This window comes from Anomalospiza imberbis, chromosome 11 (assembly GCF_031753505.1).
Source record: "Anomalospiza imberbis isolate Cuckoo-Finch-1a 21T00152 chromosome 11, ASM3175350v1, whole genome shotgun sequence".
NCBI lineage: Eukaryota > Metazoa > Chordata > Aves > Passeriformes > Viduidae > Anomalospiza > Anomalospiza imberbis.
In genome coordinates this window covers 12,778,332-12,805,881 of record NC_089691.1, presented here as the reverse complement: position 1 = coordinate 12,805,881, position 27,550 = coordinate 12,778,332, and the positions used below count along the sequence as shown (strand labels likewise).

Sequence of the window (27,550 nt, the reverse complement as noted above, 5' to 3'; positions counted from 1 at the left end):
TAAGTTTGTTCTGGTACTGAGGTATGATTTAATATCCTCAATTGTTCTGGAAATGTGAGCTGCATGATTCAGGAGACTTGCATGAGTATGGTTACTCCAGTGCTTAATGAGATTTTTGTGCTTAAATGTGATGAATGCTGTAATCACGTTTCTAACACGCTGATTCAGAACGGGAAGGGGAGAAAAACCGAATCAACGGGAGCTTTGCTCTGCCGGTGGTGGAGGCAGGCTTTTGCACAGGAAGCTTGCAACACGAGCTCTTGCAAATGCCAAAATGAGGAAAAAAAACCCCGCCAACCAACCCGACAAAAAACAGCTCGACGAACCCAAACAGAGGAAACGTCTTTCCGCGGCTATTCATTGCAGCCTCCTGTTTACGCTGCCCACGCTGGGAGCTGTCACCCTTTCCCTACCACCCTCCCGGGGCTCCGGGAGCGGCGGGGGGAGGGCGGGGGGTGCTGCGGGCCCCGAGCGCCGCCGTCCCGGGGGCTGTTCCCCGAGCGACACCCGTCCTTGCTGGGAGCGCCCCCGCTGCGGCCGGGGGGCACCGGGAGGGGCCCGGGGCCGCTGCCGGCGTGGCGGGGCGTGCGGCAGCCGCGGTGCGGGCACGGCGCCGGGGCAGGACCGGAGCCTGCCACTCACGGCGCCGCCTCCGCCTCCGCGGGCGGGGGCCGGGCTCGAACCTGCGGCCGCCGCGCAGGGCGGGCGCCGAGCCGCCCCCGCCGCGCCCAGATGTGGCGGGAGCCTCCCGCGCTCGCATCGCCCCGGCCGCGCCCGCGGGCCCGCGGGGACAGCCCCGGCACGGGCAGCGCCCGGGCAGCCCACCGAGCCGGTAAGCGCCGCGCAGGGACGGGGCCGCGGTTCTTCCTCCCGCAGAGCGGGACTTTGGCTTGCCCGTCTTTCCTCCCTCCCTCCCCTCCCCAGCCGTTACTGGGGCCTCCCAGCTGTTCCCTCCGCTCTCCAGATGTTGCGGCAAGAAGAGGGCTGGTCCTACCTGGGATAGCGCAGGGCCCCTGTGTGTTAGGGGACCATCCTGAAAATGAGAGCATCAGAGAACATCTGGCAGAGGTTAATCCAGGCGAGGGCTGGCAGGAGGTGATGGGTGAAAGACTTGGGGCACTGCCTGGGCCAACAGTGGGACAGGCAGTATGAGTGACAGTTCTATCAAGAAAGGAGATTTGATGGCAGCAAAAGAGCTACTGGTGAGAATTTTGCATGTTTATTTTTTCTTGTAAGATGCTGTGGGGTAATGGTATCTTCTCTGTAGATAGATGAGTCATGTAGTGCATGTGTGTCAACTAAGGCACCAAAGGAAGGAAAAGTATCCAGATTAGCACAAAGATCATATAATTGTCTTGTTATTGAGGAGTGGTGGACAGCTATGCTAGGTAGTAAGCATAGTACACACCTGGACCCTAGTCCTGTGCTGGACTGTGGGATGCTAGGATATAAAGAAATCAACTGCTCCCATTGCTTGGCTAGGGGTCAGGTCCTGGAAAGGGTTGGATTCTGCTGGGCTCATAAGTTCTTTGTGACTCCCAGTGTGAGAGCTGGTAGGTCAAGAGTTCAGGTCATGTGCAGTGCCTTCTGCATTCTTCTGGGTGTTCTCAGAGGAACAGCCAGGATGCACAGCAAGCACTGCAGTGTGAACACAGGCCTAGGAAGAGATGCTACTACAGGAAGGGAGATTGGTTTGACACTATACAAAGTTGAAGGTAAACTGAGTACTAGTATTTGGGCCAGCAGAGTATCTTGGCTTTGGGGGGTAAGTGGTAGCTTGCCTTCAGGTTAATGGAGTGCACACAGTACCAAAGAATTTCCTGTCTCTCACCTACCTGATACTTCTTTTTGTTATCTCATTGTTTCTGACTTTGTTTTCAGAAAAACTGTGATTCAAGAAAGCCACCATGAAAGGTGAGGAAGTTCGGCAGAGGAGAAAAGAGGGCAGGTCTAGGAATGGAGAGCGATCCCGGCACAAAGGAAAGAGCAAGGGTAAACACAGAGAGAGCCGACTTGGCAGCCAGGAGGCAGAGGATGTCTCTCTGCATGCACAGCAGAAGCTGCTGGCTGAGGAGAAAGCAGCCATGGCAAAGTCACAGGAAGAGTCAGCAATCTCAATTTGCCTGCAAGTGCTCCTGCCATACCTCCTAGCTGGGCTTGGCATGGTCTTGGCGGGCATGGTTTTGGATTATGTTCAGGTAAGGGGAAGAAACTTATCTCACATACCTGTTGTGGGATAAGTGGGGGACTTTTCTTCACAGGCAGGGGATTTGGTCTGGGAATGGCATAGTAAGAGAAGATTTGCAGCAGTTTCCTATGCCAGCATGTCCCTCAAAGTCAGCTATTATGTACTGTGCAGCTTTCAAGAGACATGTGGTGCTTTTCTGGTGCCTTTCCACCTCTGGATAAAAAAGAGAAAACGGTACTAAAGAGTACATGAAGGCTAATTAGGAATGTGGAGTCTTAACTGATCGGTGATTAGTAATATGCAGAGATCTCCCCTTGGTCTTGGGAAGGGGGTGGGTGAGGGCAGCCTGGGGTGGCACAGTGCTTTCCTGCAGCAGACAGAGTGGTGACATCACTCACGGATGTAGCTCTGGACAGTCCTGCACCCGCTGCTTCCTTGCACAAGGCATCAGCCAGTCCAGCACTGTTAACATTTCATACAACAGCTCAGCCCTGCCTGTGCACCACATCCTTTTCTAAGGCCTCACAGCAGAAGACTTGAATTCCTTAAGTCCCATTCCTGACACTGTGGGGATCAGGATGAGACCTTTCCTCCCGTGGTGCAGCCATACAGACGTTTAAGGCAATGATCAGCACCTAATTTTAGACAGTTTAAAGCTGATTATAAATTGCCATGCCTTTGCACTCTGGGTTCCTCTAACAGCATGCATTTTTGTTAACCTTGTTATTTGACTAACTAGCTGTGAGGTCAAACTACCCTGACCTATCTGATACAGTGACACAGAAGCTACAGTGCTTACATTGACAACTTTCACAAATGTGGAGCTGTGTTCCTTTGTCATTAACCCAGGGCTGAGCTCCCTGAGCTACAAGAGCTATAAAGGCTTAGGAGTGACACAGTATCCTTAACTGACCTTAGCATGTACTTGATACCCAGCACAATGTCTAGTCAGATCACAGAACACCAGGCAAATGGAGAACCCAGTGTCAAACTACTTTTTGTCTCCTCTGACATTATTCCCAAGAGCCTTGAACACTGAGCAGCCACTTCCGTTTTTATTTTTTAGACTTTCTAGAGCTGCCTGTTCCTATGGACCTCTGACATTAAATGTATGCTTCTTCCTACTGTGAGTTATTAAAGTGTGAAATGGATTGCAGATGTGTTTTATGATGCTGGAGGAGGACTTATCCTTCAGTGTATCTTCCCTGGGAGTTTTTTTTTTTTTCCTAGAGGAAACTGAGCCGCTAATATGAACAGAATGTGAAGCAAACCTCCTTCTACTCTGAAACTGCAAGTCTGTTTTCTGTTTTTGCAAATACAGAGCTCACTAAAAGCCATCATAGTAGTGCTTAAAGTATGGAAAATCAACTCATGCAACATCTCATAGGAAATGTGGCTTTTGGCAATTAGCACAGTGGCTGTTTATGCATGACCATGGACTGCTTGAGCACATCTCATTAAGGACTTGCTGCTGCCCTTCCTTCCTGAGCCAGTCCTGGCCTTTGCCTGGCTGCTGCTGTTGTTTATGTGGGACAGCAGTGGATCCCTGAGAGTCCCTGGGCCCCAGGCACTCTTCATCTGCCTGCTTTCCAGCTCTCCACAAAAGTTCTCTTCTCTGCCCTTTCCTAAAGTGGGGAGAAGAAGAGCAAGGTTGGAAACAAAATTACACTGCTTGGTGTAACAGAGAGCTCACAGAGTCAGGGGTGGTGGTGCTCGAGCAGCTGGGACGTGCAGTCCCTGGAAAGCATCGTTCTCCCGTGAGCCCATGGGGTTGGAATAGTGCTGCCTGCTGCCAGCACTGCCACGTTGTGAGAGCGTTCTGTCATTTCTGTCTCCTCTTTGCAGGGATGACTAGGTATGTATGAAACTGTGCTCTCAGACACTTGCCATCTTTCTGTTCTGTTTTTTGTACAGTGTCAGTGGATGGGGGATTTGGATTAGGGTCAGGACTCACCCAAGAGGCTGTTTCTGCTTTGACTCCTTCAGGACAGTGCTATTCGTTGACTAGCTGTCAACATGAGGATGTATCTGTGTGCAGAGAAGGGCAGCAGTGCACCTCTCCAGGTTTTGCCTTCTTGAGTGGCACAGCCATGAGGTGTTGGGGCTTTTTTAGTCTTTTCACTAGCTAGTTACAATCTTTTTCCCACTGTTGAGCAATGCTCTTATTCTTATTCAAACCTCATGTATGTTTTCTGGACAAGTAAGGTATATTTCTTTGCCAGGAAAATGTGATGCATCTCTCTGCTGATAAATATGGTGTGGCTCTTTATCAGAGGCTCCTTAAATGCATAATAAAATGGCTCAGTGTACACACATGGGTCACCTGAACCAATTACCTCTCTGCATACTGATTTATCGGTTGAGGGCTTTTTATGGTGCTTGCTTAGCAGGAGAGAGATGGAGCGTGATAAACTCATAAACCCTGTCAGGCTGACGCTTTAGTACAGGATGTATTGCTGCTGTGTTTTTTAATGTCATTTGAGTCATTCAGTCTCATTGATATTTCCTTTACATTAATGCTTCTGCCTGTCATCAATCCAGTTAGCTAATACAGTGACATATGGGACTAGGTAGGCACATTATTAGGACTGGAAAACCTATGTTTTTATCCAGAAATTTTGTCCAGAAATTGTCTTTTATTTCCTTGAAGCTTCTATGAATGACTATCTAGAACTGAGCCTTCATACTGTCATTTCTCTCTTCCCATCTGGTATAAAGAGGTTGGGTCATGTGTGGTTATTACAGGATTTTTATTAACCCGACTCTTCTAGATATTGTGGGACTTTTTTTCCAGTTAGATTGGCTGAAATGTACTCTCCTGTTAGTTTTCAGCTAACTGGACCATTGTTAGGTGGTGGAGACACATGTACAGACCAAGGCAGCTGGGAGTGGAGAAGGTTTTAGGGGCGGTACCAAAATAACAGTCTAGAAAGCATCGAAGGACAAAGCCTCTGTAGCTTGCATTTGTTTTCCACTCTGCCTTGCTTCCAGGGAGATCTGCTCTGTCACCTCAGTTGGTGTGAATTCAGACCAAAGAAACACTGTCTAAACAGCCGCGAGCTGCCTCCGTTCCCAATTTAGCTGCAAGCATGTCATGTTCTCTCCAACTCCCCCGCAGTGCTGGAGACCCTGTCACAAGGACAGAGTCCACAAGCCATTAGCCTTTTCCTCTCTGCAGAGAATGTGAGGGAAGGAGTTGATCCATCCTAAAAGGTGGTTTTTAAAGCTTTTTGACCCTCTGATTCAATTAGTTTGCCCAAAATAATTATTACAAATGAGCCCAGGCATAATACCATGATTCTTTTCCCCACCTGCCTGACTTTGAGCTGAAGCCTTTATGGAGAAGGATACAAATTTTTTTGGCTGTATGTAGCCATGGTGCAGCTCTAATTTTTACCTTGTATAAGCTCCTTAACCATGAAGCCTCTGGGGTGAGACCCTCTCTCTCAAAGACAGTACTTCCCGGGAGCAGGCAGGAGCGGCACGTTTCACTTTGGAACAGGAAGGCTGACCAGCTCACAGCGTGCCCTTTCTCTCCCTTGCCTGTCGTGCAGAGAGATTATGGAGCTACCTTAAATGAGCTCTGGCTAGGACTCTTATCTTGGCCTTTGCAAACTAGCAGAAAGTTGAAGTGATGACAGCAGATAAGGGTGCTCGCTTTTGAAGCTTATTGGCTGGTTCTCTGAACTTTTTTCCCCCTGAGAGCCAGTCATTCAGAGGTACAGCTGGCACAGCCTGATTGTTCTGTCCCACGGAGACCATGGAGCGGACATGAGGGGCCGGGGTCTAGAAGGGCAGATCTTGTGTCACCAGCCGGCTCAGCTGTGTCACCTGCCTGGGGACGAGACCTGCGTAATGCTGTCAGCTGAGAGAAACGTGGGCTCGTGCTTTCCTTGACCTTTCTTCACCTTGGAGAAGTGCAGAATGGATCGTGGTTGGTAACTCCCCACCTCCTCGGCCTCGGGACAGTGAGGAAAGTTCAGCAGTGCTTGTGGTGGGAGCAGGGAGCTGGGCTGCTCTGCAGCAGGCTTACACATTAAACCGTCGTATCAAACGCGCGCCGCGCTCTGACAAGAAATGTAACCCGAGGAGAAAGGACACCAGTGTGTTTGAGCACGCTGAGGGATTCTTGTATGACTTGTTACTCTTTCAGTGCTGTAGCCTGAGCAGGTCTTACTGGTTTTTACCGAAGTGGTGGGAGCTGAATGGGGTGTGGGCTCGTTTCTATTCATCCACAAGCATCTCTACAATCTTCTCTTATCTTTTTTAATTTCCCCCTGGATATAAATCAGAGAAATTGTGTCCATCGAGTTTGCTGCCGCCTGGGCTCAACCCAGCTGAACCAATTTTGGAGGATACCCTTGCTGCAATCATCTGGACGTGCTCCTAGGAGGAGAAGAAACTAAAGGAATTTGGCATCGTTGCTGTAGTTTGAGGAAAAACATTCCTTCTGACTTTGGAGAGAGCTACAAAGAGGATCTGTGTCATGTCCTGATCTCTCTTCATTTTCCTGCTGAGCATGGGGTAACAGTGTGTGACCATGGTGGTCACCCAGTTACAGCTGGAACTGTGCTTCCATGGCAAGAAGCTGAGAGGTTTCACCTGCAAGTTGACCAGGTCAGCCAGTGGATTTCTCCCAGAGACTTCATTCTCCATTGCCTCCCAGATTTTTGTGCCGTTCCTTCTGGCTGGCTTGGGAATGGTAGCTGCTGGCCTCTTGATGGATGTTGTTCAAGTAGGTACCTGTGATTAGGCAACTTGTAGTGAGAGGGTGGGCTAAGGCTCTGACCTTGAGTATTTGAGCTTGTTTGTTTTTAATGAGTGTGGTCCTGGCAGCCGGTCAGCAGTATGGCTGTGGGCTTTTTCTGTGCTGGAGGGACACCAGCCATCTCCTTTAGATCAGTAGCTGGGTTCCTTGTGATGTGGGATACTGGTTTTCAGATGGCTGCCTAGCACTTTGCTGGGTGTGTTAGACCGGGTGCTCCCTTTTCTCTGTGGAGCTAAACACTTTGGTAAAGACTCCTGTGAAGCAGCTGGATCAGGCTGCAGCATATTCCCCTGTTGCATGAATCATTTCTTTCCTTCAAAAATTGCTGATAAGGAGATCTAGGTCAGGGTTGTTATTAACTACCTGTTTTACTTAGAGGCAAGTTCATGCTTTCAGATCTTTGCAAGCAACCTAATACAATCTTTGGTCTAGAAAGCATTTAGATACTGTGATGAGAGGTATGCCACCATAAAACGATTAGCATTGCCTACACACTGAGTGCTTCTTGAGCAGTTTCTGAGGTGGGTATAAATTTAGAATAACTTCCCCTGACTGCTGGGGAGTGCTGCAGCATTTACACCATTGTGCCCCAACCAGGATCTATCCCATCCGTCTTTCCTTTGTACTGGTGGCACAAATAGAAATGCAAAATTTGATCTCGTTTGGGCATCTAATGCTGGTAGATTTACAAATCAAAAGGCTGGCAGAGTTTCCCAAGGATATATCCTACACTCTGAGCTCACTGGAGTACATCGAATTCTCTGGCACTAATACCACAGGAGGAGCTAAATATGGATGCTTGAATGTTTGGAAAGACAATACCTTGCTTGTTTTTTTCTAGCATTGGAAGAAACAAAGAAGGCAGAGAAGTTGAACTAAAGGAAGTACAAGGAATATCAAAGAAGGGTTAACTGGAGTGGCACAGGCTGTTGCTGGGCTGTGTTTGTCATCTCCACCTTGTGCTGTGCTTAGGCACAGACCTGTCTTGCAGCATTACAGAAGTTCTCAAACTACCCAAGATGTTATGTTGATAGGTAGCATTTGTCTCAAAGAAGGAGAAAGACATAGCACATACCCACTCTGTACCTTAGAGTGAATATGTCTTTGTCTAGAAGAAATCAATTCACTTGCTAAGAACTGAGCTGTGTCCAAAAATGTAACTGTATCCAAACTGATGGGAAACACAGGCCATGTATGCGTACGTTGCACCTGTCCTTTAAATAACAATGTGCAATCTAGGTTGTGTGTTTGCTCACTTGACTCATGGAAATGTGGGGAAAACCACAACCACAGGAAGTGTATATTTTGGTGAAGTATGTTGAAATAGAAACGGTCAGTCCATGGGTTTAGCTCCCAGAGGAGGGAGCCGAGTGCATTGAGAGTCACAAATGGCACAGGAGAGATGTTAGCGAGGTGAGCTACCATGGTACCAACAACTCCACAGCTAAAAACAAAACCAGTAGCTGGGAAAATGCAGAGATCTTAGCCTTTAAAGGTATGGGATATTCTTTGGTACTTCTTTGTCTTTGAGCTGTTTATTATCAACTTCCTGCGAGTGTGAGAGATAGAAAATCACAGTCCTGTCCAATTAAAACCTGACACTAAGTTTGTTTGCTTGAGGCCAGGTACCATAAGACTCATATTGCCAGGCATGAGGGCTCATATACTGAAACTACAGGTTTTTCAAGTCCGCGAGTCTGTGGTTTGCCCATTTTCTAGTGGTTCTTCTGGCTAAGGAATGTTTTACCCTAGTGACTGCAAAACATTCTTAGGAAGCTCTGTGTCTGCCTTGGACAGGGAGATATATGGGCAAGCTTAAGGATGGTATCTAGAGCATAGATAATACTGAGTTTAATCCTGCTGCCCTTCTTTTATTACATACAAAATATCTTGAAATAACTTGGTTCTGTGTTGTGAGTCCAGCTGATGCTGTCTTTTGCAGGGCTCATATTGCTGTAAAGAGAACAAAGTGTAAATTGCTCATTTGTATCCTATCAAACTTCTCAGGATTTTAGCAGTTTCTGATCTGCTCTGGGATGAAACCAAGAACAGTTCATATTGCTGTTTAAAAGAAAAATCAACAGAACAGATTTATCTAGCCCAGTTGACTCCAAGGCTCAGACCTGGGTCTCCCATGCTGTAGGAAAAGGATGCCCAAAGAAGTAGATGTTTGCCATTTTCTCTTCCTATGTGTGCAGGGGATGCAGTCTTTCTGCAGGGCTGATAGCACAGCACAGGTTTTCTCCTTCTGGACATTTTTGCCTCTGTTCCAGTGATCCTTGGCCCACTGGTCCATCTGGAGTCTGGGCTGGCTGGCATTACTGGAGACCTTGCAGGGCCCTGCCAGTGTTTGGCCTGCTTTTGTACAGTAAGGTGAAGAATCATATTGAAGCTGGCTGATCAGATTTCAAATCAGAGAATTCAGGAGGAAAACTTCCCTTTCATTTTCCCTTTCCATGCCACTGGAATGGGACACAGTCCAAATAGAAGTCACAGATATAAGATGTCTCTGTCCTTTGTTGACAAAAGCCCATGAGATGATTAGCTTTGAAAAGGATTTTGAATTGGCTTGCATTTTGTACTCTAGGATATTTTGATTTTTCTGTTGACTTGTTCAGAGTAATGGAAAACCCTGAGGCTCCTGAGCTGCAGCCATGGGAGATGGATGTCCTAGGGAGGTAGCAAGACAGGTTGGGTCTGTAAGGACAGTGTGAGGAGCTCCAGCAGGGCTGCACTGAGGCTGGGGGGCTGCACTGAGGCTGGGGGGCTGGCTCAGTGCATCCATGATAACCTCCCTTCCTCTGAGGGACCCCACAAGCAGATCCAGCTGCTATGGGTAGAACATGGAATTAACCAAACTTCTTCAGAGCTGAGTTTTAGGGCTGAAACTCCATTATGAAAATATGAACTGGGAAAGGGTCTCTTTCTGGCTCTGTATCTGCCTGTGTGGGTTTGCAATGCTGCATGGAATGTTTTTGTTCTTTCTAGGCCAGTTTTCATCTCAAAGGACAGAGACATTTCCTAGGCTTTGTGCAGGTGTCTTCATTCAGGTAGTTCCTTGCCTGCATGGCTCCAAACTGCTCCACTCAGCCACTCCTCCAGCTGACAGTCCTACAAGTTGATGGCACAGGCATCATCTGTTAATTCTGTATTTCTGCAGTCACTAACACAATGAAGTCCTGGCTGTTGTGATAGAAATCATTAAGAATCTTTCCTTAGGCTCTAGGTGAGTCACTAATGAGACTCAAATAGAGGCAATTAAGTCAGCTTTTTTTTATTAGAACACTTGTGTGATTATTAATTGTTCAGAGCTTTCAGGCGTAATTATATGTAAGGCAGAGTCACATAAAATCATGCCTCATATGCTTAAACTTCTGTTCTGGTGGCTTGAGACCTGCAAAATCTATTCTGTCACAAGGATTGGATCTTACCTAGATATACCAAAGTCATATTTCCCAAAGGTGGCATGCACAGAAAATATAAACAGTTGAATTTTCCTGTTGCTTTCTATTTATGTCTTTTTATGTGCAAAATATGCAAGGTCTTAAGTGTGAATTTCTGCATGCCTCTGTGCTTTAAATGACTGGGGAGTTTTACATTGTGACTGTGAAGTCTGTGTTTCTTCCTCTTTCTTTTGAAGATGTCAAAGATGTATTTGGATCTTTATTCTTAATTAAAGAGAGAGGAGAGAGGGGGATATGAATCTTTAAAAGAGATGTCCACCCCTAGCTTTTATCAGGCATTTAAGTTCCATGTTAACAAATTTAAACAAAACTGTATAGTGTCAAATAAGGGGCCAATTATTGTGTTGTTGGTTGTTTATGCAACATACCTTGAACATTTTGAAACGTGCCTGTTTCCACCACTGCCAGGAAAAGTGCCTTTTTTATATTGATAATAACGTTTTGCCTGTTATCTGCACTTCTGAGGTGCCTTGCACCACAGGCTCAGGACTGGCTCAGCCCCAGTTTCATTCATCCTAACTGAGAAGGAAGCTGTGAGGTCTTCCCAGCAGACAGATACCACCACCTTCCTACAGCTTCCTGCAGCTTCCCATGGCACAGCCAGAGAAAAATACCGAGCTGTTAACACCCTGGGTGTATTTCCTAACAGGCTGGCAGCTGAATGTGTCACCATTTGTTGAGTCTGTCCAATCACCTGGATATTCAGGTTTATAGAATCCCAGTGGATGTGAAAAAGGTGGGTAGGGATGTGCTGGTTTGTTTTGTCCTCTAGTGCCAGAATTCAGGACCACAGTGGGTACTAGCCAGTGACAAGTTGGAAAGAACAAACAAATCCTTCACATGATGTGCAGCTAAACTATGGAAATCTTTGCCACAGGATGGCATATGGGTTGGAGTGGGGAGTTTGGATGAGGACCTGAAAGAGAAAGCCTTTCAACACTGGGAATTGTGCAGAAAACCCCCACCAGTTCAGTACCCTGTGGCAGATAGTCATAGTCTGGCAAATAGACAGAAGAATTATCCCATTTACTTGTCATTTTTGTAGATTCTTGTTTTATACACCCAAATTGGATTATTGGCAGAGCTAAGGATGGGTTAGATGGACCTTTGATCTGACTCATTGCAGCCACCCTTTTTTCCTTGTATTCTGCTCCTAGATGTGGGGCTCATTACTTTTCCTTCATGCTGAGTGGCCCCATTCTGTGATTTCATCCTGATTTAAACCTCTCTGGCTACAGCAGGGCTTTGCCAACACCCTTGAATGCACAGAAGAGGAATGAATTCTATTCCTAGGGACTGTATAGTACAAAAATTAGAGAACACATGTCAGTCAACAAAGTTTCTTATGTTTTCAGATTGTCTCTGGCGCTGCAGCTGATTCAACAGCTTTGTACAGTTCAGCTTCAGAGGAGCAACAACAGTCAAGATATTGGCCCAGCAGTCTGGCTTATGAGATATCTTAATTCAAAACCTTTTTCCAGCTGCACTGAGATTGTGCTTGGTAACAGGAAGATTTAGGAACTACCTGTGGAGAAGAGATGCAAAAATCTCGTTCCCGCCCCCCACCAGTCTTAGATGCTAGACTAGAAGTTTGGTAAGAAAAGACAGACACAACTTCTTGTTGTGAGATCATTTTCCAGATCTTTGTTTTTGTACTTATGAGTTTGGTTAGAAGTAGAGGTTCCTAGGTTCTAGTCACAGAGGTTCTAGTCACAGAGGTTCTAGTGTCGGTGCAAAGGATGGAGAACATGCTCTATTTAATTTGCCTTGTGAACCTTAAATACTTTTAATGTTGGTCTTGGCTGATGCTGAAGGCAGGTTTTAATTGCTGGGTTTCCAAAATCTTCTGTTGCCCCTAGAAGGAAAGATCCTTCCCCATTAGGGTAATGCTGTGTTGTGCATGAGATGAAAAAGAATACTGCAAGCTGAAAATTCCTTCCTTCCCTCCCAAAATGCAAAACATAAAAAGCATCCGGGCAACATCTGCCCCTGTGTGCACAGACACCTGGAGGTGGTGAGACAAGAACCTGCTGCCCTGGGGTGCAGCAGGATTGGACTGGGCAGCACCACAAGCTGAGGTCATTGCCTTTGTTTCCTTGCAGCACTGGGATGTGTTCCGGACAATTACAGAAGTGTTTATCCTGGTTCCTGCCTTGGTTGGCCTGAAGGGTAATCTGGAGATGACACTGGCATCCAGGCTCTCCACTGCTGTGAGTGTTAACAAGCTGGTGGGGAGTGTTGGGAGGGGGGTGATTAGCAGGAGACATCAGGAGAGTCTTCATTTATGTAATCACACTGTGTATGAGAGATGCCCTTTTCTGCTAACTAGAAACTAGTGGGGTGTGAGCATTAAAATAATGTGTTTGCCCTCATTTTGTAACTGGAACAGAGAATTTCCATCTGCACTTTGAAGGTGAATTAATCCCTGGGTGGCCACTTGCTGATATCTGGGGCCCTGTGACACATGAAGGAGACAAAGCCAGGGCTCCACAGCTGTCAGCTCCAGTACTGGATTGCTTTTCTGTGGGTATTGATCCTTGAGGGCTTCCCAGCAATCCTACCTTGGGGGGAGCAGACTGAGGCTTCTTGGAACCTGCAGCAGCTTTTGCTGCTCTGTATTTGATCTCTTCTATCTCCCTAAGCAATTTTGTTTACTTTGGTCTTTTTTTTTTTATTATTATGCCTCAGGAGGAATTGTAGTTTACCAGAGCAATTTGGGGGGAAAAAGGATGAAAAATGGTTTAATTTGTTCAGCATTTTGTCTGTGTGGGCTGTGGTGGATATGCCCACTTCACTTTTAGCTGGGTGCCCTGCAACACCTCTGCACATCCAGTGTGAGCCTCTGATGCCCCTGGGACACTGGGCTGGTGGAAAAGTGTCAAGAAGGATGTGCAGGGAAGGCTGGGAGATGGTGACCTTCATTTGCCTCTCTCTGACAGCCCCTTTCCCCCAGGGAACAGGTGAAACTGCCTTCAGCAACCACCTGTACCACAGAAACAGCTTTTCAGAGTGTCTCTCTTGACTCCTAGGCTAACACTGGACAGATGGATGATGCCCAGAAGCAGTGGAAAATGGCCACCTGCAATTTAGCCCTTATCCAGGTAAGTCACTTCAGCTGGGAAATGAAAAAGTCCCTTTTCTCTTGCTATGTTGCAGACCAGCAGCATCTGTTCCAGCAGTGCTGAATGCACAGCTGGTGATTTGGGGCAGGTATCCTCAACACAGCCAAGCAGAGCCAGGACTTGACCTCCAATAAAGCTCTTTGTGGCCCCAGAGCTTGTAGTTTAGCTGTAAAACACATCTAGACATTCATTGCCTTTGTGGACAAACTGAACCAATAAAACTCCTTTTGCAGCAGGAGCTGTGGCACAATCCCTGTTTCACAGCAGCCCCTGGATAAAGCCTGTCATTTACTGGCAGTGTGTGGGAATCAGCCTTGGGCAGGAGGGGAGAGATGGGAGAAATTGCCTCTTGTAAAGGCAATTCTTCTTCTTGTTAAAATCCAGGAGCCAGCCTAGAGTTTGCACATGGCAAGACCTCAGGGCTGGCAGCATGTGTCTGTGTGCTTTCCCTTATCTCCCTGCACAGCTCCAAGCCTCCCAGGAGTGCAGAGCTGATGGGGAGCCCATTTTTGTCTTGACCAGGGTTATTCCTTTGTTCATGGACTCAGTGTCCTTTGCTGAAGTGTTATCTGCCCTTTGCAGGCCCCCAGAGATTTTCTCCAAACTTTGTCAGGATTTCTTTTTTGATCTAGTGGAGCCTTGCAGGAATGCTGTTTAAATACTCAAACAATCAGCATCTGTGCCAGGCTTTGCCCTCCAAGCTGTGTGGCAGTGCTGCAGTCGTGTGGCGCCAGGGCTGCCAGGTCGAGATGTGTGCTCACCAGCTGTCCTTTGGTCCCCAGGTCCAGGCCACTGTGGTGGGACTCCTGGCTGCTGTTGCTGCTGTGATCCTGGGAGCCATCTCCAAGGGCTCTGTGGAGCTGAGCCAGGCTGCTGTGCTGTGTGCCAGCAGCGTGACCACGGCCTTCATAGCTGCACTTTCCCTTGGTGAGTGGTTCTGGTCCCTCAGATCAAACATGCAGCACTCATGTGGGGAATGAACTGCCCCTGTTCCACCTGGGAGGCCCAGCTGGCATGCCTCCGGTCTGGCAGAGGGAGGAGGGATGCAGGGAGCTGTGTCTGCTGCTTTCATCCTCTCTGCATCCTGCCTTTGCTTCTCTTCCCCCATGATCTGTTGCTCAGTGGGCCCTCAGCATCCACAGGCAGCAATCAAAATGTGCTTCACCTGACCCATGGAAAATGCCCCAAGCTGTGCATGGCTGTACAAGCACCCCCCCACTCCGTGTCTCTCGGGTGTCACATGAGCCATCTACACTGGCCCTTTCCCAGGGGAGGGTGAAATAATGTCACCTACCAAATAGAGGGTCTGTTAGCAGACAAATCCAAACCATGCTGAAGATGGACTTGGGTCACCCCACACCCTGAGTTTGCCTGCTGTGAGCTGGGAGCCTGGCAGTCCTCTCCCCTGGCCCTTCCTCTTCCAGAGGAACGTGATGGGCTGGACAGCAGGAGCTGTTCTGTGTGGCCTGAAGATCTCCAGTTTGTAGATCTGCCATAGGAGGGCAGCATGATACCCTGAATAGAGCAGCTGGCACAAAGAATACTGCAAGTTTCCTAAATGAAGGGGACAAGTTAGAACAACTGCATATCCCGAAGCTGGAATCAAAGGCTGATTGTAGATACCTTTGATGAAAAACGTGGGATGAGGCAGTTGTTAAATACCAGCAGCTCAGCTTTCATTACTCTTCCCTACAATCTCCCTGCTTGGTGTGGTACAGAGAGGCTTTGCTGCTGTACTGTCTCAGGTTTGACATCAGTTTTTTCCCTGGACATGGTCACAGGCAGCCTATGTGTGGGTGTGCACGATGGGAAGTGGCTGTTTTTATGGCCAGGGAGGGAAGCAGCATGAACTGTGCTGAGGGGAGGGGAGTGTGGGTGTCTGGGAGGGCTGTTGTGGAAATGTCATGTTGTGTGAGGATGTGTTTTTGTGTTGGGGATGTTGCATCAGGGAAGATGCATATGTAGCATTTCTTGGGGTAGAAATGATGCTCCTGTGCATGCTTAGCTTTGGAGGGGCTGTGCAGACAGGCACAGAGAGGTTGTGAGCTGGAGGGAATCCCCGTTTCTTGGGCTTCCTTTGGTGCAGTCTGTCAGCCACAGAAGGACTTTGAAGGGGTGTCTTGTGTCTTGTCTCAAGGCTGCCTTCGCTACTTAGCAATGGAGCCTGGCCAGGGCTTATTCCAGGTGCTTCTTCCACAGGCCTGTGAGAGATCTGATAGCTGAGGGATTCCCACATGTTCATCAGGGTTTGGGTTTTGTGCTCCTAAACTTACCTGGGCAAACAAAACCTCTCTTCTCCCCAGCAATGCTGAAAAGCAGCTCAATATTCCAGGTGCACCTCAGAGGACAAGGGAAGAGATGTGGGCCACCACCATGACCCCTTGACTCTGGAGCTGCTCACAGCATCAATATTAATCCAGTGCAAATTAAAGCAGCCCCAAAGGCTCTGGGACACGAGGGCTCAGTCTGGTGGCTGGGCTGAAAGGCTAATGCAGGCTACTGTAAGGAAGCTCATTGCTCCTTGGTGATTCAAACTTTGAGAAATTTCAGTCTAATATGGAAAATATCTTTGTGCTGTGGAATCCAGAGGAGGGGATGGCACCAAGAGGCTGCTGCATGCCTGCTGTGTGCTTATCTATGAGTGTGCTTCGTGCCTGGTCCTGCTTGAAGGCAGCAAAGATTAGGCTGCTCAGGAGGGGAGCTTCTACATTTGGGCTGCCTGCTGGTATCTTCTTTGATCCCTGGAATTTGCTTGTGTGCCTCTGGGCCCTTGGTGCAGTTTATAAGGACAGAGTCATGCACTTCAAGTTGGTGAAAACAAAAGGACAAATTCCTGGGGGTGTCCAATCTCCAGCTGCATGGTGCTGTTGTGGGTAACATGCTTCTTGCTTCTCTTAGACCCCCACGTCCCTCTGGGAACCAGAACAGCGGCTCTGGGGTAAAACACAGCCAAATGCTCTCTCTGATGCCTGCTCTGTGTCTCCTCTAGGTCTGGTGATGATTGGTGTGATCATTGGAGCAAGGAAAGTTGGGATCAATCCAGACAATGTCGCCACACCCATCGCAGCGAGCCTGGGAGATTTGATAACCCTTTCCCTCCTCGCAGGAATCAGCAGCACACTCTTCAAATACATAGGTACAGTGCTCAGCAGGGAACTGCAGCTCAGCAAGGGAGCTCACAAATCCTTGTGAAATTACTGCAGGCTGCCTCAGCATTTCTGGTGTGTTTCAGAATGGAGGCTGTCATGCCACTGGGGTAGAAAAATGACCAAACAGGCTTTTTCCAGACTGCCTTTTAGTAACAAACTGGAAGGCAGAGCCTAGTAAACACAACTGGGATTTGTCAAAGAAATGACCAACATGTATTGTGCAGCTTTGGAACAGAAGGCTGACATATGTGACACTGACTCTGTTCCTCGATCTGTCACTAGCCAAGCAAAACTACTTCCTGTGCATGGGTAATAGCAGGTCCTTCCTCACAATGCAATTCCAGGGGTTTGGCACTGGTAAAATATTCTTGTATCCTCTCACATGGAGAGTCACAGATGAACAAGATATTCAGTTGGAAGTAGTCTGCAGTGTTTGTGCCTGCAGGACTCTGAGCAGGAATTGTGGTCTGGGGTTAGCTGTGCTACTGGTTGCCAAAGGCTTGGGCACCTGATGACCCTCAGAAGTTCAAAACATTGGTGATAAATGTCTGTTGCTTTTGAAGTGTTAGGCTATTTACTGTGAACCTAAGCTAGAACAGAAATGGGAAAATAAGATCCAGGAAACTCAATTCCATTTGAAACCCAAACTGTTGCTTCAGACTGAGCAGAAGCAGTGAGGCAGCTGTTCTCAGTTTGCATAACTCATTCCATGTGCAAGAACAAGTGAGGGAGTGAAGGAGCACACACTGCAGGGAGAGGCCTATGGATCGCTTCCATCCTGTCCTCCTTGAGCTTCAGAGGTGCTTTTTTTTTAAACAGGGTTTTTCCATGATGCCATTGCACCTGCCTCTGTAAAGCTAAACCCTCTTTCAGTTACTGAGCCTCAGATAGTATCTCCCAGGGAGCACAGGGTAGAACAACATGCTAACCTCTATGGCTGTGACCAGAGAGCATTTCTGGGGTTGCCAGAGTAGTTTAAAGAGCCTCTTGAGATGGAAAATAGTCAGCACACAGACACCAAGTCATTGGGAGCATGAAGTGAAGCAGGTAGAAGGATGGCCCTGCTGATGGTGCTTGAACAAATCCATTTCCCTGCCCAGTGTGTAATGAGGTACAAGTCACACTCTAAAAACTTCTGGGTCCTACCAAAATGTATATGTATCCTTCAAAAACACTGATGAGTCGGTAAAGTTTGAAGTACTGTGTGCCACTTGATGCAGCACCTTCTCCTTCTGCAGAATATCCTCTTGCCAGAGAAGATTCTAATTTTTTTAAAATTTCCTCTGGTCCTTCTCAGTCCTGCATAAAGGAGATACAAACTGTGCCAAAGGGTTTCAGCTTGCTTATGGGCTGCCTGTGAGAGAATGTAGCAGAACTGGAATGTGGAGCCTGAAGACCATTCATCCTACCAGGAGCCTTTCTGTGGGCTCTGATAAGGTTTGATCAACTCCAGTGCTCTGTGCCTGCATTATTTAAGAAGGAATTAATTGCTCAAAACAGCATGTGGTGTGGGTAAGAGACCCAGTACAGCAGCTAAGTCTGTCATACAACCCACCTGTCTTGGATGACTCCAGTTGATGAAGTGCACTGACAAAACTCTCAACTCCCAGGAGGAGTTGCATTTCAGTGCCCACTGAAGCCACTCAGGAAGAGTTGCACCTCTTTGTGTTAGAGCCTTTGATTGACAGAAGATGCCATCACGTCAGTGCTGTCGCATCCAGGTAGCCCAAGGCCCTGGCAATGGTGTTTTTAAAAATGCACACTTAGAGCTGCTTCATCTCCCAGATTACCTGCAAAGCCAGCGTTACATCCCACTGCCTTTGGCCCCAGCTCAGACACCAGATGGAGAGCTTTGTTGAAGAAGCATTTTTGTATCAAAAGGGGGTTGGCATCAGCCCCATTGCTCAGAGGCGTTTCTCGTGCTTCTGAGTCATGTTTATTTTCTTTTAGTGCTGCACATCTACTTATTTTTTAATTTCTTTGCTTTCAAAGATCACTCCAAGTCTATGCCTCTGCTGAATGGAAGAAGCACCTAATGGAAACACATGCGAGCTAACACAAAAGAAATCCCAGATCTTAACTGACTTATATGTGCAGAGAACATTTGTTCCTATAGAGCAGACCAGCTGCTCAGCAATTCTGTTAGCTTGCCTTCTAAAGTATTTCCTACCTCTTGTTTTAGGTGAAGGTATGAGGTGTCTGCCCTAAGTGGGATACAGCTTCCACACAGGAGTTTCCCTCTTGCCCTGCTGTTTGATTTGCACCCTGAAGCCAGACATTTTGTAACTTTTTGTCTTTCTTAGTTGGAGATGGAATTGGAGAGTTGTTCGTCTTCAAATATAACTTGCTTTGAATCCTGCTGATTTTCAAACAGCATCCTCTAGCAGTGAATTTTGGGGATTAATTATGGATTTCTGTGGTGGAATGAGGTGGTTTTGTGGGGACTGTCATGCTTCATATGATTTTTTCTCTAACATAACTCGGTTGGAGCAAGAGCCCTGCTGCATTTCTTCCCATCTTTGTGCATTACGATTTTTGCAACTAGTGAAGCTTCGGGTATTTAATTCAAGATTTCTTTTCCTTGCCAGATGTGAAGTACCTTTCTCCTCTGATCTGTGCTGTATTCATTGTCATGATTCCTCTCTGGGTTGCTATTGCCAAGCAAAGTCCTTCCCTGGCCGAAGTCCTGAAGTCTGGGTGGCAGCCGGTTATTGTTGCCATGAGCATCAGCAGGTAAAGGAGGCACGGCTCCCAGCCCTGTGTGCACACTGCAGACACACCCTGAGCTCACTTAGAGGGCCAGCAAAGGTGACACTGGCAGGGACAGCAGGAGGGTATTTGCCCAGAGCTTCTCAGCCATTGGTGACTCTCCAACAGACTCTCTTATGAGTCTGTAAAGTTTGAAGTACTGTGTGCCACCTGCTACAGCACCTTCTCCTTCTGCAAAATATCCTCTTGCCAGAGAAGATTCTCACTTTTTTGGTTTTTTAAAATTGCCTCTGGTCCTTCTCAGTCCTGCATAAAGGAGATACAAACTGTGCCAAAGGGTTTCAGTCTGTCTCTCTTATTTGCGAGACAGCTGATAAGGAGCCCCCAAAGGACTGGAAAAAGCAAATCATTCTAAGTCTCACTCACACATCCAGGCACCACATGGGTGAAAGCCAGGAAACTGAAAGCACAGATGATGGTCATTACAAATTGTCAGGCTTCAACCTCATTCTTATCCAGCTGTAAAGAGAAAATGCTGATAAATGTGGAGCCAGGTAGTTTCTTCTTCCCATGCTACATCTTTCAGTTGAGATCTGGAAGAGAATTTTTAAAACCTGCTAAGTCTAGTATAGAAGTGTAAAAAAACTTTGTGGGAGGATGGTAATGCTTTCCTCACTAGCAGTTTTGCTTGGGTGTGGGCAAGGAGGTCTTTCTGAACTCATTGTACTGTTTACAAAATCTGTAATGCTTTCTGCAGGGGAAAACTGAGCTGTAAAAGGAGCACATGGTGAACAGTCCAGCCCTGGCAATGGGGAATATGCAGTAACCCATGTCAGTGTGCTATTTTCAGTGTAGGAATTGCCCTGGGAAAAGATTGGTTCCCACCTCATTTGCTGTCCTTTTCTTAACAGCATTGGTGGGCTCATCCTGGACAAAACTGTAACTGACCCAAACTTTGAAGGCATGGCAGTTTTCACACCTGTGATTAATGGTAGGTTGGGCATGGGGGTTCTGTGCATGCTTTTATTTATACCTCCCCTTCCTCCCAAGGCTTCTGGCATCCACCACTGCCCCTACAGAGAAATCAGTGTCCAAGTCCCTGCTCCCATCATGAGTGGAAGTGAAGCTGCTCATCCCCATCACATTCCTGCTTATGTTTTGAGCAAAATAGCAGTGAGGACAGAGCTGTGCAAAAAGGTTAAGAGCATCTCTGAGAGCTACATTGACACTTTTCATAAAATCAGACCTACTGGGATGTCACAATAAATCCATTTTCCCTTATTTCCTTCCCTCCACTCAGTAATTTGTGTGGTGCAATCATCCCCTCTACAGCATGTTGATAACTAGCAATATAATTAGATTATACATGTGTATGTATCTGAAAGATTATATGCATGGATTGGATATAATTGAATTTATATATACATATAAATATATTAATATATAATTATATTTTAGTTATATTTGTTTATATTTTATTTATATTCACCGTGCTTTTATACACACACCTATCGGCACAAACTGCTGGGGATCCTGGTATCACTGAAGATCCACTAGCTTATTTTTCTGGTATTATAACATTCTTGTAGGACATTCCAAAGGAAACCCAGGTTCCTAGGGCCTCATGCCACCCTCAAAGCATGGTGTCCTGTTGCAGTGCCAGAGGGTGTCACCCAGCTGCCACCTTCCTGGATCTACATAAAGACAACCACCTTGCTGACAAACCCTTTCCAGCATGGTTAGTCAAGAAGCCTGCTTGGGAAAGTCAACAGCCATTTAGTTGAGCAATGACAGCCCCAGACATGGCTCTGTGGGGACAGGTGACCTGTTTGGCAGAGCTGCTGGCACAGTTGTGCAGTGTCTGTGTCTTCACTCTGCATGTGCAAAGTGTGGCAGTGCATGGCTCAGGTCCCATCTTCAGCTACAATGAGACAGCCTGAATATTTTCACTTCGATTCCTATCTGGAAAATCTCACATTTAATAGTGATTTTTTCTCCAAGGAAGGGAAATCAGGAGAAGCCTGTAGCATCTGGCTCACCGTTATCTTTTCTGTGGCATTCCACCCTGAAAATATTTAGGATGGTGGAAGCTTGCCCCACAGATCATTATCCCTCTATTTCCTACTGGAAAATGTAGCTGCTTTTTCATGTTTGCTACAATTAATCAGTCTGGAATGAATTAATTTACTTTAATTACCTAACATTTTTGGGTTCTAATTCATTCTCATGAGTCCTTCTCATTTAACCTGTGTGTTAGGTACCTTCAGACAGACATATAATCACTCTCTGTGATGTTTTTTTGTCTTTTAAACAATCATGTTTCTCTGAGTGAGTAAATCCAAGAAGTGGCCATGAGCAGCATCTGCACTGCTTTCCTCAGGTGTTGCTCACAGACTGTGTCAAACCAGGTGCAATTACTTCATCTTCAGAGGCCATGTGGCATTTACATCCAGTGCTGGGGAGAAAGGGAAAATGTTTTCAGCCAGCAGTCAGAAGAATACAATTACTGGAGCCTTCCTGGTTTTTAGGAGCTGTTCCTGCAAAGTGAATAGTGCAGCAGCCCTAGGGATGCAGGGATCAGGTTTTCTCTTTCTCTCACTGCTGCTCTCAGTGAATGCAGATTGACTCACCTTAGGCTAGGTTTTGGACTGATGTTTCCTGCTGTGGTGAAGGTGGTTTACAGGTTTTCTGTGTTTTGTCCTCACAGGTGTTGGAGGGAATCTGGTTGCCATCCAAGCTAGCCGAATTTCTACATTCCTGCATTTCTGGAGCATGCCTGGGGTTTTGCCATACAAGATGAGGCAGAATTGGCCCAACCCATGCACCACATTCTTCTCATCAGGTAGATCCTGACCCCTTGGTGTCCGTGTCTCAAGGCCTGTCATCACAGATAGCTGCATTCCCAAGCCTGGCTGGTGAAGGACTAGCTGGGTTTCAAAGGCAGAACTTCCCCCTTCCTCAGAGAATACTCAGATCAGAGAGGAAACATCCTTGCAGTGGGCAGCATGAATAAAAAGGCTTAAGGCATATTTGCTCACTGGCATGCAAAGAAAGTGGCCTTCAGGGAGCACTAAAGAAAGTAATTGAAAAAGAATCTTGGATTTGATCTAACAGAAAGTCATTTTAATGGCCAGCCTACAGCCATCACCTGTGGACAGAGCAGTGAATAGACCATAATCTTGCTGAAAATCAGCAATTCTTCTGTCTTCAGCACTGGAAATACTTAAGCATCAGCAAAACTCATTTTTGGGTCTGTTGTCTTTATAACGTTCCTCTTGATTTTCCCTGTTAGGTTGAGAGTTAGTGCTAGATCAAACTATAAACTGGGAAAATCTGTTGCAGTGAGGCAGAGCAGAAGTTGTGGGAGGCAGAGAGCAGCTGAGAGGAGTGTTTGCAAGAATCAGAGTGGATCAGCACAGAGCACAAAGCCTTTGGCATGTAGTTTCAGTGCTAGACAAAGCTGCTGGGCTGATCCTGCAGATGCTTCCCATGTTTGTGTGATCTAGAGAAGGCATTAGCAATGAGGTTGGTGGGAGGGGCAGCCCCAGGTTTATGCACTAAAATATGCAGCGTCCTGTCCTCCCCTCACCCTCCCCAGCTGCTGTTACCCCTGTTTCTGTCTCTGTGCTCTGCAGGGGTGAATTCCAAGTCAGCCCGGGTCCTGTTCCTCCTGGTTATCCCAGGGCACCTCGTGTTCCTCTACACCATCCATCTGCTGCAGGGAGGCCACACATCCCTGTCCTTCACCTTTGTGATGTTCTATCTGACTGCTGCTTTGCTGCAGGTAAACCTCAAACTCTCATCTAAAAGGAATCTATCAGGTAACATAAAACCAGCATTCTCCAGGTTAAACGGGAGTCACAGTAAAACATTCAGCAGCAGCCTCTGTTTCCTGTCATTTCAGGTGTGCTTCTACCACGAATCATGTACATTCTGTAGCTCCAGTAATGCCTCACCCAAATTGCCAGGCTGTATTTTCCCACATGAGCACAGCTCTGCTTTAGGGTGAGCGAGGGATCAGGCATGAGAGGAGGAAAAACTTCTCAACATCCACTGAGCTGCAGTAAGTGTGCAGAGACACACTTAGCAAGAAGTACCTTGCTTTAAAATGTTCACTCCTTGAGTCTCTGAGCTCCAAGTATTTCCAGGCTGCCACTAGTCACCCCAGCAAGGTGAGAAGCAGTGAATGGCAGCCAGCAGATTTCCCCATCCATTTTGGAAACCACTGTCAGATGTTATGGTGAAGACCTAGGGAATCCCTCTGGGCAGGGCCATGTGGGCAAAAAACAAAGGGAAAGCCCAGGCCCTGAGCAGTTCATCTTCAAAAGTAAAAGTTCCTGGTAGGCAATGGGCAGATCATCTGATTTGTTCTGCTTGTTCTCTTTTGCTGCTTTTCCTGCCCTGTAAACTGTATTTTGCTCACTCAGAAATGCATGTGGCTGTTGCCTGAACTCACAGAGGCTCTGACTTCACTTGCCCTTTTAAATGAGTGATTCATTAATTTGCATGATGAGGTGGCTGACTCTCACTTTGCCTTACAAGCAGCCTTGTGTCTGAGGGTGAATTCCTTGTATGTGTAAACAATCAGTTTTTCTCAACCTTTGCACAACCCTAAGCCCAGAAGCAGAGCCACAGTTTAAAGGAAAATATTTATTCTTTTTATGCATCGAGGTAACTCCTCAACCAAAGCTAAGCATGAACATACAAGAGTAAATGACAGCATAAAGAGCAGCATCCCAGCAACACCACTGACCCTGAAAGATTCCTGTGGAGGCCAGTGGAGGAGGGTACACCCAGCCTGGCCCTTTTTTCCCTCCCCTCTGTTATACTTTATAAAGAAAGACTGAAAGAAAAAGGGTTGGGGCAAAAGTCTGCGTCAGATGGAGGAAGCCCAAGATCAGAGGCCCAGAAAACATGACCTCAGAGGAGTGATTGAATGGACTGGGGTTAACTAGTCCAAAGAAAAAGAAAAAGTCTGGTTAGCAGCCTTTAAGCTGCCAAATTTCTGTAAGAAGGAACAGAGTAACATTTGCTATGTGGTCATTAGGGGAGGAAACATGAAATCATGGATTTCAAATGGAAAAAGGCAGATTTATGTTCGGCTTTCAGAAAAACAAAAATGGGAGGGAAACAAAAGCCATGGGGATGATTGCTTTAAGTGTGGCATCTCCATCTGAGGGTTGTTTAGCACAAGTTAAACGAATTTTCCATCAGGAAAGATGTGGATGTATTTGATCCTGAATTGAGGAAGACAAATGGTCTGTGTAAAACTCCCAAGTTTCCAGCCAGCTTTAGTTTCTGTGATTCTGTTATTTAATTTACTTCCCCCATCTCTCCTCCTCCCTTTCTCCCAACCCAGCTTTCAGTTTTCACCTTTAGAAATGCTGCCTCAGGCTTTGGTTCCTGATGTGCTGTGGTCTCCCATGGAGGGACCACAGATGTGGGGTGCAAATTCTCTCTCCCTTCTTAATTCAATTAACTAGACAGTCTTTAATCTTTAACCGAAGTATTTTTTTCTGCCATCTGTTTATCAGAATTGGGAATGAAATAAGAATTAAAAGAAATCACAACAAAGATTTTTAAACTGTTGAGATGAAAAAAAAAAAGATTTTTTTTAACATGTCAGTTCTGCTTGGGATATCTTTGATGTAAAAACTGCCTCAAACTCCAGTAGTCCACTGAGACTTTTAGGAAAAACAAAGTAGACATGATCTGAATTTCTAATGGAAAAAGGAAGGATGAAGAGAAAAAAGTCTGGCTATGAACTTGTCTTTTGGGGTTGCCTGCATATTCACAGAAACCCTTCATCTGGTGGAGTGAGTGGGAGCACTCCAATTCAAGGCGTGGGAATAGGAACTGTACCTTTGGGAGATGCTTTTTGGTGGCCAGGCTCTGGTTTGGGCAGGCAGTGCTGGTGAGCAGCTCAAGCAGGGTCTCTACACTTGTGGCTGGCAGCAGAGGGCTGTGGCACTGTGGGTTATGTGATGCCAAAGGGTAGGAGCCAGCTACACCCATCCCATCCCATCCCATCCCATCCCATCCCATCCCATCCCATCCCATCCCATCCCATCCCATCCCATCCCAGTGAGGAACCTCAGCTCTCTGGGGAAGGTGTGAAGGCTCAGTGATCCCTGTTAGCTCTGCTTCCCTGGCCATGGCCACATCACTGTGGCTTTGAGCCCAGGGTTTGTGTGTTACCTTCTCTCTGTCTTGCTCTCCCAGGTGGGGATCCTGCTCTACGTGGCCGACCTGATTGTGCGCCTGATGTGGAGGAAGGCTCTGGACCCAGATAATTTCTCCATCCCCTACCTCACTGCCCTGGGTGATCTCCTGGGCACTGGATTCCTGGCCATCTGTTTCCGCCTGGTTTGGCTCATCCACGGCACAGATATGAACCTGGGCAACTGAGAGTCCCCGTGCTGCTCTCATCCCTCGTGCGACACGGTGCTTCCCTCTGGGACACCGGGGTACCTGCCACTTGGTGCTGGCTCACCCAGCTGTGCTGGGCCTCCCCTGCCACCCCAACACCCCCCTGCCCTCCCCATTGTGCCTTACAGCTGGGCTCGCCCGCCCCGAGGAGTCAGCACCCACAAACTCGTGCCTCTGCAAGTGAGCGGATTTAAGGTGTGAGCACCCGCTGCTCACACCTGCACCTGGCAAACAAGGCAACAAGGAGCATGTGGGCCACGAGGAAGGAAGGAAGGAGTGAGCATTTGGGCCGTGGTCTCAATCCCCAGCACTGACACAGCCCCGAGGATGCCCCAAAGCCTGCCAAGGTCACTGCGTCTGATCCTGCAAGTGGATGTTGCAGCCCCTCCATCAGACTCTGACTCTCCACCAAGGGAAGTTCTTTATTCACCCCACTTTTCTCCTGCTCCTGGAGTAGCAGAGCAGCCAGGTCCTTAAACTTGTCTTGTCTCCATCGCTCAGAGGCTCAGGATCTGAGGCAGTGTGCTGCTGGCTCATGCCCAGTGGGAGGTTATCTAGGGATACCACCTACCTGCCCTGACAGCATCGCTAGTGTCTGACCAAAAAGCTGGTTAGATTGCATTTTGAGGGCAGGAAGGTTTGTTTTTACGGTTTATGAAATGTCCAGTAGTTAAAATGTTTATAGAAACACACACATAAATAAAGTGGGTAAAAAAAAAAGAGTTATGCAGTGGATTTGCGGGTTGCTTTTTTCTTGCCACGGCTCTGCCTGCTTTTAGTTCTAACTTGTCAGGTAGAACTTTTTGGTTTTTTTCATATCCATTCAGGGTTGAGCAACACAATTTTAATAGGGCTTCAGGAAAATCAGTGTTTCCTAACCAAGAACGTTTTGCCACCCATATGTTTCAGGTTAGAATTAAAGCCTCTCCCACAGTCACCATCCACTCATTAACAATTGCTCTGGAATGAGTCCAGGAGCTGCCTGTGTTGGTCTGGGTGATGATCAGGCACTAGGCTGTGGCCAGTGACTCCTCAGGTCCTTGCTCCAGGGTGGCAATCTGGTGCTACCAAGGACATGTCAGGGAGGCTTTTGGGGCTGGAAGCAGCCAATTCTCACTGAAATTGAAGAAGCAATGGAGTCCTCCAGATAATAAGATGCTGAAGAGTCAGGAGCTGAGGACATGGATCAAACATTTGAAAAATGTCACTAGGCCTCACCTTTATAAATGATCTGCCTTCTTGTTGGAGAAGGGAAAAGGGGAGGTCAAGTTCCCCATGATGCCTTATTCAAGGACCTGCCAGCTCTAAAACTCCTGAATCTCAGCTGTGTTGAGTGCCTGCTGGCCTTGGATGTTTCATTGCTCCCAGTTCTGCTCTGGTGTCCCAGAGGCACTGCAAAGCTGAGGCCCCTGCATGGATTCCACACATGGCTGAAGGTCCCTAACAGAGAAAGCTGAACAGCTCTGGGCTGCCAGGCATGGGGAAAAACACTCCCTTAAGAAAAAAGTAGCTGTAGCATCCCCTTTCCCCAAACTTCCTCTTCCTTTTTTTTGTCACGAAGGACAAATTGCCTGGTGCTGCTGAGCTGGAGAGGCTGTGCACGGCAGCTCCCCAGCAGGGAGGTTTCAGGACACACTGCCCTGCCTTGGGTGTCACTGCTTTATCCCCTGCTGCTGCCTCTGTGCTGCCAGCTCTGCTTGGCCAGGGCACCCAGGGGTGAC

General features: G+C 47.3%; 1 protein-coding gene across 4 annotated transcripts; it reads left to right on the top strand.

The window, feature by feature from the left end:
• On the top strand, positions 1-26,517 carry SLC41A3 (solute carrier family 41 member 3). Of its 4 annotated transcripts, XM_068201956.1 has the most exons (11): positions 1-21; positions 1,882-2,198; positions 12,523-12,630; positions 13,450-13,521; positions 14,325-14,469; positions 16,532-16,678; positions 19,280-19,424; positions 20,312-20,391; positions 22,108-22,242; positions 23,036-23,184; positions 25,623-26,517. In XM_068201956.1, exons 2-11 carry the CDS (start codon positions 1,908-1,910, stop codon positions 25,806-25,808), a joined length of 1,458 nt encoding a protein of 485 aa, XP_068058057.1. In that variant the 5' UTR covers positions 1-21; positions 1,882-1,907; the 3' UTR covers positions 25,809-26,517. The 4 variants fall into 4 exon arrangements, with proteins under 4 accessions (XP_068058057.1, XP_068058060.1, XP_068058058.1 ...); XM_068201959.1 differs by lacking the exon at positions 1-21 and having other exon boundaries at positions 1,892-1,914; XM_068201957.1 differs by lacking the exons at positions 1-21; positions 1,882-2,198 and adding an exon at positions 6,088-6,923.
• The last annotated feature ends 1,033 nt before the right edge of the window (positions 26,518-27,550 follow it).

Bases quoted from the DNA above. Each gene is read 5' to 3' on its own strand.
- SLC41A3 (XM_068201956.1), top strand. From the start codon at position 1,908: ATGAAAGGTGAGGAAGTTCGGCAGAGGAGAAAAGAGGGCAGGTCTAGG. The intron at 12,631-13,449 runs GTGAGTGTTAAC...CTTGACTCCTAG, and splicing joins CATCCAGGCTCTCCACTGCT to GCTAACACTGGACAGATGGA. The intron at 13,522-14,324 runs GTAAGTCACTTC...TTTGGTCCCCAG, and splicing joins GCAATTTAGCCCTTATCCAG to GTCCAGGCCACTGTGGTGGG.